Genomic DNA, 14744 nt, shown 5'->3' on the forward strand with positions numbered 1-14744 from the left:
CCACTCACTGCCCACTCAGCACAGCCCGGACGCCAACGCAGCTGCTACAGCCAGACTGATTTTATTCAAATTGCGAATGTAAAACAGAATAATAATTTAAAAAAAATCTAATGCAACCCTCACTGGCTTCAGAGCCAAAAGCCGCAGGTAAACCGTGCCTGGGCTTTCCTTCTTCACCCTCCTGTGTTAAGGCTGAGCTCATCGCTGGCTACAAGAGAGACAAGGGACGGGTTGAGCCCTGGCTCCTGCACCCCCAGCTCCCTCCGGGAGAAATTTGGCACAAATCCAATGAGGCGAGCCTGGCACGGGCAGGGCAGGGCTCCAGCCCCACGGCTACGGGTGTTAGTGAGTCAGCGTGAAGCTCCAAAAGCTACGGGATCACCTACGGCACCACAGAGAACCGGCAGGAGGGCAGATGCAGGGAATGTGGCAGAAGAAAGGAGTTTGCACCCCTGGCCGAGGGGCCAAGCCTGTGGCGTGGGGCTGCACTGCCTCGCCCCGGCTCGCACACACGCCTCGGCTGTAAACGGCAGGTGAGCGACACCCAGCTCACCCCAACCCCAGCCCACAGGGAGCAGAACTAAAGGCCTGGCTGTATGTGCAATTTTGGGGAAGCCCTGCTCAGCAGCCCAGGACTGAGCAGGACCCCAGGGAAGGGGTTGGATGGGATGTTGCACGCCGGTGGTCTTGGTGCTGGCAGGGAGGGAGGAGGGAGCTTGGGGTCACACCAGGCGGTCACTGCCCTCCCATCCCGGGGGTGCAGGGCTGTTGGGCCCCCTCCCAGAGCTGCTGTGACCCGGCTGGTGGCATCAGCCCCACTGTCAGCTTGTGATGTACAGCTTGACATTGCACCCACAGGGCTCGAGGGGGCTCTCAGCACCTCCAAAACAGCTGCTCCCCAGGCAGTCAGCAGCTCCTGGCTGCTGGGAGCCCCAAGGCCACTGTCCAAGGGACATCTCACCCTGGTTAACCAGAACACAAAGCTGATGTGGGGCCGGGGGAAAGTGTCACCAGGAGATTGGGGTGGGCATGACCTGGGATGCTGGGGGTTGGGATGGTGGGATGCAGCTCCCTCCCTGCTCCTTTTAGCACACAACTAGTAATTTAACCTGCTCCAGAGCCTGTTCCTAAAGATAAAGGTGGCCAGGTTTGGGGTGTGCAGGGCAGACCTGGCCCCAGCAGTGCCGCAGGCGGGTGTGGGTTTGGTCTCTGCTCTCCAGCTGCAGCCCTGCGGGGCACAGGAGGCGGGGGCTGCCTGGCCCGGCCCCTCAGTCCGTTTTCCACACTTTGTTGAGGAATTTGACCACCTCATCGTAGATGATGAAGACGATGGCCACGTCAAGACACACACGGCCCAAGCGAGGCACTGTGCCCTTGTAAAACCTGCCAGGGATAGAGAGGGCGGCCATGGGGCTGGGTGCCTCACAGCCCCTTCCCTGCCCATCCTCCTCCCAGCCACCACCCCTGCAGAGCTTACGCCAGGGGCCCTTCATGTTTCATGATTTGGTAGGCGCAGTCCCAGGTGTTCTTGTACTTGTGTGCTTCCAGCCCCTGTGGGAAGGAAAAAGCAGGATCAGAGGCCAGAGCCAGGGTTGCATCTGGGAGATTTCATGGGGGAGGCAGAGAGCTGGCAGTGTACCATGAGGAACTGATCTCTCTCCACTGCTGCAGGACATCAGACCCCACAGGGATGTCCCCACCTCTGTGCAAACACTCCCCATGGATCAGGAGCAATCGCAGACATCTCCCAACCAAACCTCACTGGCATCACATGCCTGCCCCAGGGACTGCAGGAAACAGCTCCCAGGCAGTGGGTGCCCCCAGGCTGCTGCATGCAGAGCAGTCCCACACTGTGCCCTGGCACCGTACCTGCATCCTGGTCTTCACCACGTCCAAGGGGGTGTTGCCAAAGACACTCGCAGCTCCAGCAAGGGCTCCAAACACCCCTGTTACGAAGGGGTTTATGACCTTGTTGGGATTGTCTCCTGGGAAGGAAGAGAGGTTGAGGGCAGAGTGGTGGTGGGATTCCCGCGTACATTCCTGAGGGAGCCTGCAAGGAAGGTCCCAGGTCTGGCTGCTTGTGATCAGGGTGCAATGCTGAGCTGGGGACCATCCAGCAGCACCAGCACCAGCCCACGCTGCACCATGGGGCTCAGGGTGAGTGGGAAAGTGATACTCCAGCACCAGGACCTGTCAGCGCCACAAGCCGGTGCCACCCCACCCTGGTTTTCACTTTCCTCCATTCCAAATGGCTGAGCCATGAGAAATAGGGAGTGTGTGGATGGAAAAAACATCCCAGCTCCCAAAGGCGGCTGGGGAGCCAGAGGCAGAGCCAGGGCGGCCTGGGGGGCCAAGGGCACCGTACCTTTGTACCAGTTCTTGAGGGAGGTCATGACAAAGAAGCGGATGGCCTGGTTTGATCCTTGCTTGAGGATGGTTGCAGTTAGGCCCTGGTAGGTCCCCTTCAGTCCTGCAAGAAGAGGGTGTTGGAGGGGAGACCAGCCTCAAGTGGCAGAGAAAAACCTTACCAGGCCACCTGTCCCAGCCTGTGCCCATCCACCACCTCCCACCCTGTCCCCATAGCAAGGCAGTACTCAGGGGATCAGGGTGCCACTTTCCCGGGACTCACCCTGTTCCCGAACGATCTCCCGGACGCCATGGAAGAAACCACGGTATTTGGGGTTGGGAGAGGTCTGGTCATGGATAAACTTCACCTACGAGGAGATGATGCACTTGTCCTGGCTGAGGTAATGCAATGGCCCCAAAGGGCTGCCAGCTACCTCCTGCCTTGCTCCAGGGACGGTCCCAAGGCCAGAGCTGACCCATGCAATCAGGCAACTCTGGGAGACATCATGGGGGAAGCCTGTGCCCATGGCCAGCAATGCCTTTTGCAGAGGAAAACTTGGGAAACTGCCGCTGCAAGCAGTCATGTGGGGCTTACACTCATAAAATGGGTGACAAGATGACTCCTGGGCATGAGGCTCCTCCCTGGAGTGGGGGAGGGGCCAGGGCCACCTGACTTGACCTCCACAGGGCTTTCCAGCATCATACCCTCCCCTACAAAACTGTCTTGAGCAAATACAGACAGCCCTCAGGTCCCCAGATTTGGGCATCCCTGGCTTTTTCCCTCTCCCAGCCCAGCACAAGGCAGGGGAGGTGCCAAGGCAGGGGACAGTAGCAGCCACAACCACCCACCTTCACAGTCTCCATGGGGCAGACCACGGCCACGGCCTCAGCCACGCCAGCCCCCAGCCCGCAGATGAGGCCCCGTGTGCTGTCCAGCCGCCCCTGCTCATCTCTCATCTGGTTGCTGAGGAACTCGAACATCCCGAACCTGCAAAGGAGCCACTGTGCCAAGCCCTGGGCACCCGGATGGGGGGCTGCACCCCCCCACTATGGGTCTGTCTCCAGGAGCAGCTGCACACCCTGTGAGAGGACCCTCCCTTGCCTGGGAAACCACCTGGCTTTGGTAAAATGCCAGTGGAGACACCGAGGGCAAAGCCACCCCCTTGTTCACTGCTGTTGGGGGGTCCCCCCCACTCACCTCTTGCCATGGGGGCACATACCTGACAGCAGCCTTGGGGATGGAGCCATACAACAGCGAGCTGAGCCCCCGGTACAGCCCCCGGATGCCATGGTCACGGACAGTCTGCTTCACACAGTCCCCTGCGCAGAGCACAGCGGTGCCACTGTCACCCACCACGCCAAGGACCACCCACCACCGCCCTGCCAAATCCCCCCAGCACCAGCCAGGCTCCCAGGAGCCTCAAACCCAGAGAGGTTGCTCACCAATGCCCTTGTAGCGGGGAGGGTTTGCCTTCTCGTCCAGCTGCAGCTGTGTCTTCACATACTCAGTAGGGAATGTGATGCAGATCTCGATCCCTCCAGCCAGGCCACCTGCATGCGAGAGGAAGGAACCCTGAGGCAGGAGCAGCATTGTGCCCATTCAGTGCCACATGGCTGCTCCTGGCTCCATGCTGGCTGAGCCTGGGACCTCTGGCAGCCAGGTCTGGGCCGGGACACGATGTCCCTGTCCTCACCAAAACCCTGACAACTCCACACAGCAGCAGGGCCCTGTGCCAACCTGGTGCCTTGCATGGGCATCACTGCCCAGCCATGGCAAGAGCTGTCAAGAAGACTGGGAAAAGGAGTGGGAAAACAGAGCAAAACACTGCACCCATGGCTGTCTATCTGGTGTGTTGCCCCTCAAAGGCACCTCTCCCTCTCTGGCGCCTCGCACCCCCAGGTGAGCTGCCAGCGCTGGGATTTATAAACCCAGTGGTGCTGCGGCAGGCCCAGCACCACTCCCCACAGCAGTAGGAGCCCATCTGCAGGCCTGGCTATGCCAGCAGGAAGCACAATTATCATCAAGCCTGTCTGGCTGCCCCGGGCTCCCGCAGCGGCGGCTCCTGGGCACTGATTACACCGGCTGCAGCCTCTCCTGATGGCCGGGCAGCGAGGGATGCTGGCTCTCAGCCCTGGGGCTCCCCTCAGCATGGCTGCACCCAGCAGTGCTGGGGGAGCTGGGCTCAGCCCATCCGGCCACGACGGATCACAGGGCGCTTCCTCGCATCAAAGCGCGGCTGGGGCCGCCGAGCAGCGGGAGCCCTTTGTGCCGGCACCAGGAGGAAGTGTGGCCGAGCCCCCTCAGGTCTCACAGGGCCAACCCTGCTCAGCCCAGAACAGGGCACTGCCACTGGGGTCAACACTGCCCTGAGCACCTCCAGGATCTCCCTGCTCCTTGCCCAGGAAGGTGAATATGCTCCAGCCCACAGGCTGGGGCACAGTGTGGGGTCAGGTGGGCTGCCAGCTCCCAGTCTCCCATACAGCCTCCAGTGGCTCCTCCAGCCTGGCCATGTCCTTGATGTGACTCAGCAGCACCGTGGCCCCCACTGCAGCCACCCCAGGCTTGCAGCCCCACCACAGCCCAGGGGACAGCCCAGCAGGGAACACACTGCCTTTGTGGGAGAGGCTGGGACTGGGTGCAGTGGTTGTTATCCTGCTTTGCAGTGAAGCACAGGCTGGTGCCACAGCTCTGCTTATCAGCACCCCCCAAAGTACCCCCATAAGGGGATGATGATAGGGGACACCACAGCCCATGGCTGCTCCCTGTAACAAGAGCAGGCAGCCCCAACTCCCTGGACAAGCAGACTTTCCCACAAAGTCTTATTTCTTCTGCGCAGCCTCCAGATTTGCAAGAGAGACCCTTGATCTCTCTGGTGTTGCATACAGCTGCCCCCTGCCAGTGCCACTGGCAACTGGCATGTTCTGGAGCACTGCTGCCTTCTCTCAGCCCAGTCCTGGAGGGAAGGGAAAAGCAGCCTCCCCACATTCCTTCCAGCAGCTGGGCAGCACCCATCTTAAAGCCTTATACTGGTTTTCCCCCCAGGCACAAAAAGCACCAGGCTGCACTGTCCTGCCCAGGGAGCCAAGAAGCCAGGCCAGCCTCAACACAGCCAGGACAATGTAAAGCTCAGCTTTGTGCTTGAAGAGCATCCACGGGGACACCGTGGCACTGAGTACCCAAGGCAGGACAGGCCAGCCCAGCCTAGCAGCATCCCGGCCCCGTGGGGACAGGGCATGAGGCCAGCCCAGCTCTGCCACAGCAAACAAAGGCCCCTTGTTTCCCTCTATGTTCCCAGGGGGGCTGAGCTCCAGCCCAGCCCAGCCCAGCCCAGCCCAGCCCAGGCAGGCGCTTCTCAGGAGGCAGCAATGGGTGACCACTGCCAGCCCTGACGCCTCCGTGGCACCCGCTGCTTTGGGGGCGTGGGAGGAAGCCACAGGGCCAGCTCACAGCACTGCAGCCAGCCAACAGCTCCCCTGGGGCATCACAGGAGGACAGCCACCATCCCCAGGGTCCCCAGAGCACTCCTGCTACCCCCTCAACCCTCTCCTGCCCTTGGCATGTCTGTCAGAGTGGCAGATAGACACTGCTGGTCCCATGGCAGGGGGCTGGCCAAACACTAATTTCTCCTGCAAAGACAAACAGCTCGTGCAGAAGCAGCTGGCAGGCCCCAGAGAGCAGCATGATAAGGAGCAATGTCCTCCAGCTGGGTGCAACAGTCCCCAAAAAGCTGAGCACCAGCTGGCGCCTCCCCACACCGCTGCACACCACCGTGCCACCAGCCTTGTGCCACCACAGCCACATGAACACTCCAGGTGCTGCCAAGGCCACTCCCTCCCTCCTACACTGCAGAACTGAAGTGCCGGACATTTTAAGCACCATAAATATTTGTTCTCTCTCGGTCCCTCAGCACCAGCTCCTGCCCCAGCACATCCAGGAGCCAGACAGCAGGGAAGCACCCACACAAGCAGCAGTCCAGGGGCAACCAGCACCTCAGCTCACAGCAGCCACACCAAATGGTACAGGGAGAGATGCTGCACCTCCTGCAACCTGCTCAAAGCCTCAGCAGTCACACTTGTCCATGCAGGGGAGGCAGAGGGTCTGCCCAGCATCCCACAGGAAAGCCATCCACAGGAGCCCAGCAAAGGAACAGCATGTTGTTCCTGGGAACTGGCAGCCTCTGGGGCAATGAGGCTGCCCTAGCCAAAGATGAAGGAGCAGGGCACCCATGCTGCCAGTTCCTCTCCCTGTTCCTCAGTGTTGTTCTGGCCTCAAATCCCATGGGAAGGTGTACAGAGCACTCCATGACTTGCAGCAATTTTAATCCATTTTCTTTTGCCCACAGAGAGATAGGGTGGCACAGGCCACCTGCCCTGCAAGCAAGACCCATCAGAGGTCCTGCTCTGCTGTCATCTCTCCCCACACACTTTCACTCCAGCAGAAACCTCATTCTATGCAAATAAATCACTCCACTACTCGAGATCAGCAGCTTTGTCCAAACCCCTCCCTCGCCAGGGCTGTGGGGGCTTTGCAACCTGTTTACCCGGACTTTAACCAGCAGCTCCAGCTCTTGCAACACCGCAGAGTCAGCAGGAACAGCAGCACTCAGGAGGTGAAAGAGCACGCGGGGCAGCTGAGATGCCGGGCCAAGGCTCTGGCTGTTCGCTGGGTGCAGCAGAGCCAGAGGACAGGGAACGTCCTTCAGGGAAGGTCGCTCTGCCCGGCCCCAGGGAAGGTGCCCTCGGCGGGGCGATCCCACTCCCAGCACTGAGAGTGGCTCCCTGCCTGCAGCAAGCCTGCAAGTGCTTCAGCTGCCAGCTTTCCTGACACTGCAGGCCCAGCAGGAAGGGAGACACGGGAAAAATACCCTGGCATAGTTTTCCCAGAAAAAGTTTAGCTCTCCCCGTCGGAGAGACCAGAGGAGGCCGTCCTTTGAGGACACGCCTGCAGCCCTTGGGCACGGCTGGGGAGAGCCGGCAGGAGGGAGAGCAGAGGGCTTTTTGGGGACAGTGGGAGGGTGCTGCCCCTGTAATGCTCACACAACACGTCATGGCCTCAGCACACGCAGGTTCGGCTTCACACCCCGTCCACAGCAGCTTCTGGGGACACCACTGACCACTCCGACCCAGGGAGCCCAGCTCCAGACCCAGGACAGGGGGCAGTGCTGAGGGTGGGAGGATGCAGCTGCGATGGAGAAGACAAGGAGAGCCCCAGGACTGACACAAGCCGAGGCTGCACAGCCAGCACTGGCACTGTCACCCTCTGCAAACTCCTACCTAGAGGCAGTGCCCCAATGAACATCCACTGCCCTGTCTGGGAGCCACAGAGGGGCAGGAGGTGGCACTGGCCCCTCTGCCACTCCTCCAAGTGGCTGTGCCTGCAAAAGCATCCTGCTCCTGCAGAGAGATGGAGCAGCAGGTCTCTGTGCAGCTCTGATGAGAAGTGAGCACCTGGAGAGCAATTTCAGTCTCTCCATTTTATGAGTAATTTCACTCTTATGCTGACATACCAGCACCTGATTTCCATATAAAAAGCGCCTTTTAACTTCAGATTCATTAGGATCCTTTCAGGCCAGAGGGAATTATTCCTAAGGGTGTGGAAGCAAAGCAGCAGAGCTCTCCTAGGCCCCATGCCTGGAGCTTCTCTGTTCTCCCAGCCGGGTGGCTCAGGATGGTAGGAAGGCACAAACAGGCTTTCAGCGGAAGCTGAGCCCTGAGTTCCCCATTCTGGAGGCTCCCAGCCCACGTGCAGAAGGTGCAGCTGGACAGGGTGAGCTGAGCAGCTGACACTGGTGACACAGACCACACACTATGGGCACAAGGGGCAATCCTGCCCAGCTCCTGGATGCTGTGCTTACAGCATGCAGCACTCTCACAAGGGGACTTGGTGCCCTTTCCCATTAGCCAACACAGCTTTTGGAGCTGGGGAAATAAGGAGAAAAAACCCCAAGAACCAAAGACCATCAGGCTGCTACAAACCAGGGAGGCAGAAATGCCCACCAGCAGCTTGTGACAGGTCCCTGCAGCCCAGACGGCTGCCTGCTCCCCACACTGAGGGACCATGCCCCGCTGGCAGCCATCTAGGCTGCTCTTCACCCATCCATTGCCAAAACCCAGCTGGAGGCAGCAGTGGAGCAATCCTGCCCTGCCTGCAGCGGTGAAACGGGTTTAGCAGCTCCACCCTCCCGGCACTTCCAACCACGGGCCATCTTGTGAAACTCGGGGCTCAGGAGCAGGCAGGAGCCTCGCTGGGGCTGCAGCTCTCCAGGACAGCTGGCTCTCGCCAGGACTCCAGCACTGCACTCCTCACCCGGGCACCTCCTCTGGCCACGGGCAGCTCTTCATCACCCATCCGCAGCCACATCCTTGTGGAAAACCACCACGGCAGCTCTGCCACCAAAAGTCTGACTCAGTGCTGAGATGGGGAAGGCTGCTTCCCCAAACCAGACTGCCAGAAGTTTACCTGTGTTTTGGTTAGAAGGGAAAAAACATGTCCTGCAGCAGGTCAGCAGGCTCAGAGGGTGTCTGTCCCCATGCTGGGATTAGGAAGGTCTCCCATCTGACAGGGGCAAGGCCAGTGGGGAGCACAGGGGTTCAGCATGTCCAGCAGTAAACACACACTCACAGCTGTTTTGGTCATGGGAGAGTGCTACAGGCAGGCTGGTGAAGGTCTGACCTCCCCCAGGGATACAGAGAATGGCAAACACGAGAGGTGCCCCTCTGCACCCTGTGCCACTGTGGGTAAACAGCCCCGTGCAAACAGCGCTGCAGATAACACTACGGATGGGATGAAATAATTTGTCCTGAATCTTACTGGAACTGTCCTGTTTGAACAGGCTGTCCTTTCACAACTCACTCATTCATCACCGCTTTGCATTTACTTCTCAATATGACAATTAATCATTATTACTTTTAAACTTCTCGGCTGTGAGTATGATGGCAGAAGCCATTTCCCTGTGCTCACAGTCACAGCATCCTCTTCCTTTGGTGCTGACTCCACCTTTGGACACTGCCAGGTTCCCCGTCCTGCTCAAGTCACCTTCTCCCCGTTGCCCTGCACACCTCAAGGCCCCAGCTCTATCACTATGAGCTGGCTCCTGGCCAGCCCACCACTTGACTTCAGACACCAACCAAGAGTCAAAAAACTCTCTAAAGACACGCAACAGGGAGCCAGTGTCGGAGCCCAGGGCTGTTGGATGACTCCCTCAGCACAGCCCTGCAGATGGATGAAGGAGCCACTGCCAGAGGACTGAGAGTTCCCTGGGGACAGGCTCTGATCTCCCAGCCCCCAGCACAGGGGAGTGACTGTGTACCAAGCACTGGAGCACAGGGAGAGAGAAGAGATGGCCAGAAAATCAATCCCTGATGTCAAGAGGTGACCTGAGACCTCAGGGCACAAGCAGGAGCAGGGAGGCTACATTGGCATGCACCACACAGGGCTGTCAGAGCTGAGAGATGCTGCAACATCCCCGAGCTGTCAGCTCATGGCGCTCATCGTCTCAGGAAGATGGACGAGTCCTTCCGATCGTTTACATCAACCCAGAGAAAACAGTTGCCTGCAGAATGTCAAGCAGAGCATCAGGCATGTGAAAATCTCAAATTTCAGAGCCCAGGGTTAACCCCAGCTCACCCAGAATCTGTTAGACCGAAGGGACACCCCAGTGTGGTTTCCTGGCCCTGGGGCTGACATCCTCCTCCCACCAGGAGCCTTGGGGCTCTTACAGGTTTCCACTGCAGCCCATGAGGGCTCCCAGGCAGCCAGGACACACTCAAGGCTAACATGGTCCTTGTGCCCCACCCCCAAACAGATGACAGCCAGAGGAGGCAACTGTAGGAGAAACCACAGCCAGGAGTGATGTACTGAGGGCCAGCAGACCTGGCAGGACTGGTTCCCTCCACGCTCACCAGTCCTTCCCCCTGGCTGTGCTTAGCCTCCACCCGGCTCAGCATGAAGGGGGCAACATCCCCTACTCTGCTGTGAGCACCAGGCATCCATCTCAAAACCAGGGAGTGTGCTGGACCACAGCCATTCACAGCAGCACAACCTCCCTCACAGCCTCTCCTGAGAGCAACAGCCCTGCAAATACAGATGGACTTGGGACTTTTGGGAAAGGAGACCTGCTCTGCAAGAGGCAAGTCTCAGCTTTCACACCCAGTCTCCAACTCCTCTCCTCTGCAGGTACAGTATTTCCTAAGAAAGATAATATCAAGGACTAACAAAGAAGAGGAAACTGAAGATCTAATTACTGCTTTGTTCAGGAGCCTGGACTCCCTGCTGAACCCTGCTTCATGCCCGACTCTCTCTTCAGGCCCTTCTCTCTCCCTGCAGAGTCCCTCTCCCCTGCCCATGCTCCCCCTTGGACCCTGGTGCACATCACTGCTATTTGCCAGTGGTAGCCAACACCAGGGTAGCAGCCACAACCACTGTGAGCTCTTTCCAAATCCAGCATCATGTAGGACAACATCCAGGCGTCCTGCCTCCCTGCCCAGGCAGGATTAGGTGTAGGCAGGAACAACTGTGCAGCAGCCCCGGGTGAGCAGAGGTACCACACAGAGAGCAAGGCAGCTGGGAGCTTCTCCGTGGGAGGGAGCAGACCCCAGGCTTCAAAGCCAGCTAAAACCAGAATAAGGCTGTACTTAACTCTGGCGAAGGCAGGCAGAGCCTTTCATCAAATGAGCACTGATAACTTCGAGCAAAGTTCCCAAGGAGGGCAGGGGTGCGAGGGTTTGCCTGCAAATGGCAAAGATCATTTGTGCTGGGCTGGAAATTGCCCATGCTGCAGGTTGGCTCGAGCTGACCCAACATGGCATCCAAAAACCCAGCAAAGGGGCTCTCTCAGGAATCCCAGAGGTGAATGACAACTTTCCCACCAGCATTCCTGTCTCACCACTTACTGCCTTTATTTCAAGCTCCCCACTGCAGTGTGGCCCTGTGCTGGGAGCACAGCAGATCAGCAGCACACAGCCCTTCAGGATGCTGGTGGGAGGGACAGGAGTCTGGTGGGCTGTTGGAAACCACAGCACAAAATGGGAAAGCTAGCTGTGGGGAGGCTGGAGACATGGCTGGGCTCCTGGCCTGCCTGCTAACAGGTTGTTACCCAGCAGAAGAGGTCAAGCTGCCTTCATGTGCTCAGGCCACACACAGCCACAGCAGCACCGGCAGCGTTGTCACTGCAAGGTGAAGTACTGCCTTGGCACACAACAGCTGCTTGGACAAAGGAGAGCCCATTAGCAAATTAATTTTTAACCTTGCATTTTGTCTGCTGCGACAACTGAAGGAGAAGAGCTCTTGGCAGACAGCGCTCTACTTGCATCTCTTCAGAAAAGAGACAACCCCAGCCTGTTGAGGTCTGGGCAGCCGAGGGAGCTGTGCCTCCCTGGCAGAGGATCCCAATTACACACGGGGTCTGGGAGCAGATACACACCCAGGGTGGGATGACGGCTTAACTCCACCAGCACAGGCTGATGAAGCACAGCAGGAATGTTCCATCTTGAGACCTCCAGCTCTCCAGAACGTGGAGCTTTGAAGCATGCACCCCTGTTGTGCAGACAGATGTCAGATGAGAAACTCTGAGAGCATCAGCAAACCCCTTAAAGTCAGCAGAGACAGCCACAAACAGCATTGCATCCCCCAGCAAGGGGCTGGAGGGCTGAGCAGACCAGGGCACAGGGAGTTAACAGCAGCTTTCTCCCATTTCTGTGGTTCTCTAATACAATTAGATGCCACAGAGGCTTGGCTCTGGACTTCTGCCCGTTAACCAATTACTCTGATTACAGCCTGTGAGGAGAAGACCAGCGTCTCAGTAGGGTCCTTCTTCTACCTCTGCAGCTTCACATAAACCCAGAAGGGCCCCCCAAGCAGGTGCACATACAGCTTTGTGCTGTACTGCCCAACCTGGCACCTGGCAAAGGCCACAAGCACCATGTCCCTTCCTTTACATCGGGACAGCTTCCAGGCATACCCACAGCAACTCCTCTGGGCAGGGGAGAGCAGAGCAAGTCTGCTGCAACCTCTCTCACGGGACACTGATACTGATAAGCTGGTGATCCTGATTACAGATATACACAAGATCTATGAAAGTATCCTGGTACACTGGTCCAGGCAGTGACAACCTGATGCACTGCATGTGGACAGCAAGTTGTGAAAGACTGGGAAGGGTGGACAAGAAGGAAAGAGCCTGTCCTTCCCATTCCAAAATTGGATTAAATCCCATTTAAAAGACCTTTAAGTCAAGAGGCCTGAAAAAACCAACCCATTTTGAGGTGGGGCAGCACAGAGGGGCACAGAGCTCTGGAGGAGCCCAGCCTCACCAAAGGGTTCACTTGAGCGAGAAGGCACCCCTCTCGCTGGAGACTGCCTCCTCCTTGTGCCCCAGCCCTTTGGCCAGGCAGCCGAGTGATAGCACAGTCCACTCCCGGAGACGTGACCCTGGGAGGCCTCGGCACCCTTTGCACGCTCCAGCGGCCGCATCCACGCCCGGCAGCTCTCCCGGTGCTGCGAGGGAGGCCGCCCGCCGGGGCGGGGGCAGTACCGGTGGGCAGAGCCGGAGCGGCCGCGGCTCCGCTCCCCTTGCGGGCACAGCCCCGATGCTCCCCGGCCCCGCTACTGGAGGCTGGAGCTCTGCCCTTGAAGGGGAGCGAGGAGTTGGATAGACAAACAAAGGCACAATCGTAGGAGGGGGAACTGGCTGGAAAACACAAAAGCTCTAAACATGCCAATCATGTCGAGGCTGAGATGGCTCATTTCAAAACAAAGACGCTAATCTCCACTCTGGGAATTGTCCTGGGACTGGCAGGAGAAACCAGGGAGCTAATGAACAGCTACAAAGGAGTTTAACAAGCCTGCGACTGTCTTGGACTCCATTCAGCTCAGAGCTCGAAGCAGCCACAAACAGGAGGCAGAGCGTTAACTCTGCAGTTACTGCTGCACTCGGAGCCTATTTTGATCCCATGGAAGCGGTCAGAACTGGACGGGAAAACACGCCCTGATCCATAGGGACTGATGCTGAGGCACAAAGGAGGGACCAAGCAGCCCTCAGAGGAGCTGTATCAGCGCAGCCTGTGGGACACAGCTGGGGCAGGGACAACCGACTGCTGCTGTTGCTGTCCCTTAACACCTTCGGGGGAGCCTGTGGGGTCCTTGCTGCCACCAGCCTCTCCCATCAGTTCCGCTTCCTCCTGCTGAACCCCGCTGAACCCCGCGAACGCCTCTCGCCCCGCGTCATGTCCGAGCCCACCGGCACCTTCCCGGCCGGACCACCGGCTGCAGAAACAGCCTAGCAAGACGTTCCGGTCCCCGCGGACGGGATGAGCCCCGGAGCCAGCGTCCAGGCTCGGGATGCAGCCGCGGGAGCTCTTTGGCTGTGGCCGAAGAGAAACCCCGGTCCAGCGGGGTCGACTTCCGCGGGCAGCGGGAGAGGGGCGGCAGTCCCGGGATGGAGCAGCACCTACGGGAGCGCCGCCGCCCCGGGGCGGGTCCGGCAGCCCCCGCCCAGCCGGATGCCCACGCTGGCAGCGGCGGGGCGAGCCCCGGCCCCGGGAGAGCCTCGGGGGGCCCCTTACCTGCCAGGATGGCCTTGCCGGGGTGCGTGAGCTTGGCCTTGCCGGCGGGGGCGGCGGCGGCCAGACTGCGGGGCGCGGCGGGGGCGGGCATGGCCGCGCTGCTCCGTGGCTCCGGCTGCCCGGCGGCGGCTGCCGAGCCCTATTTCAGAGCCGCGCCCGCGAGGGGCGGCCCCGGCGGCGTCACATCCTCGCGGGGCGGGGCGGGGCGAGGGTGGCCCGTGGGTGGCCCGGGGAGCGGCTGTGCGGGGAGCAGTTGTGCGGGAGGACGGCAACGGAGCAGCGGCATGAGCCGCCCCGCGCCTCGGTGCTGCGCGAATGGGGGTTGCTCAGCCCGCGCCCAGGAATCCACGGGAAAAGCCTCCGCGTGGGCACGGAGAGATGCCAGTCCGGCCGGAGGGACGTGGACAGCAGTGCCTCCTCCCATGAACAGCATCAGCACGCTTAGGCCAGGACCAGCTCTGAACCATCCCAAACCCCCTCGATCAGCGAGGATACACAACAGCGCGCTCCTGCGCGGGGACGAACGTCCGAGGAGAGGGAAAGGGGAGGGTTTGCTCCTCTCGGGCCCTTGGCTTGAATCCCTTCTGTTTCAGTGAGGAACGGAGACCAGGAACTCCCGGGGTAGGAAGCGCACGTGAACGCCCAGTGCAGGCGGAAGAGAAACAAAAACATTCTCAAATTAAAAGGCTGGTGTGAGTGCAGTGACACTCCGGGTTTACCGGGATTGGTTGGTGGTTTTGTTGGTTTGCTTTTTGGTGTTTTTTTTGCCGGGGGGGGGGGGGGGGGGGGGTAAAAAAAATTTTGATTAAAAAATTGGGGACAGGGAAACCCACCGAGAA

The 14744-nt window shown here is 59.3% G+C and overlaps 1 protein-coding gene and 1 long non-coding RNA gene across 2 annotated transcripts in view; one reads left to right on the forward strand and one right to left on the reverse strand.

The window, feature by feature from the left end:
• Window positions 1-45: 45 nt before the first annotated feature.
• SLC25A1 (solute carrier family 25 member 1) lies at window positions 46-14054 on the reverse strand. The gene is made up of 9 exons (XM_042034960.1): window positions 13906-14054; window positions 3790-3897; window positions 3567-3666; window positions 3196-3334; window positions 2630-2714; window positions 2366-2470; window positions 1870-1985; window positions 1478-1551; window positions 46-1383 (listed from the first exon to the last, which is right to left on the reverse strand). Exons 1-9 carry the CDS (start codon window positions 13994-13996, stop codon window positions 1269-1271), a joined length of 933 nt encoding a protein of 310 aa, XP_041890894.1. The 5' UTR covers window positions 13997-14054; the 3' UTR covers window positions 46-1268.
• Window positions 14055-14130: 76 nt separating this feature from the next.
• The window catches only part of LOC121667851, a 3599-nt gene continuing 2985 nt past the window's right edge, over window positions 14131-14744 (forward strand). The window contains exon 1 of the long non-coding RNA XR_006017173.1: window positions 14131-14597. This is a non-coding gene — a long non-coding RNA (uncharacterized LOC121667851). The remainder of the gene's footprint in view (window positions 14598-14744) is intronic.

This window comes from Corvus kubaryi, unplaced genomic scaffold (assembly GCF_017639235.1).
Source record: "Corvus kubaryi isolate FWS band 111438036 unplaced genomic scaffold, C.kubaryi_AGA036_p1.0 37382, whole genome shotgun sequence".
In the NCBI taxonomy this organism is placed as follows: domain Eukaryota; kingdom Metazoa; phylum Chordata; class Aves; order Passeriformes; family Corvidae; genus Corvus; species Corvus kubaryi.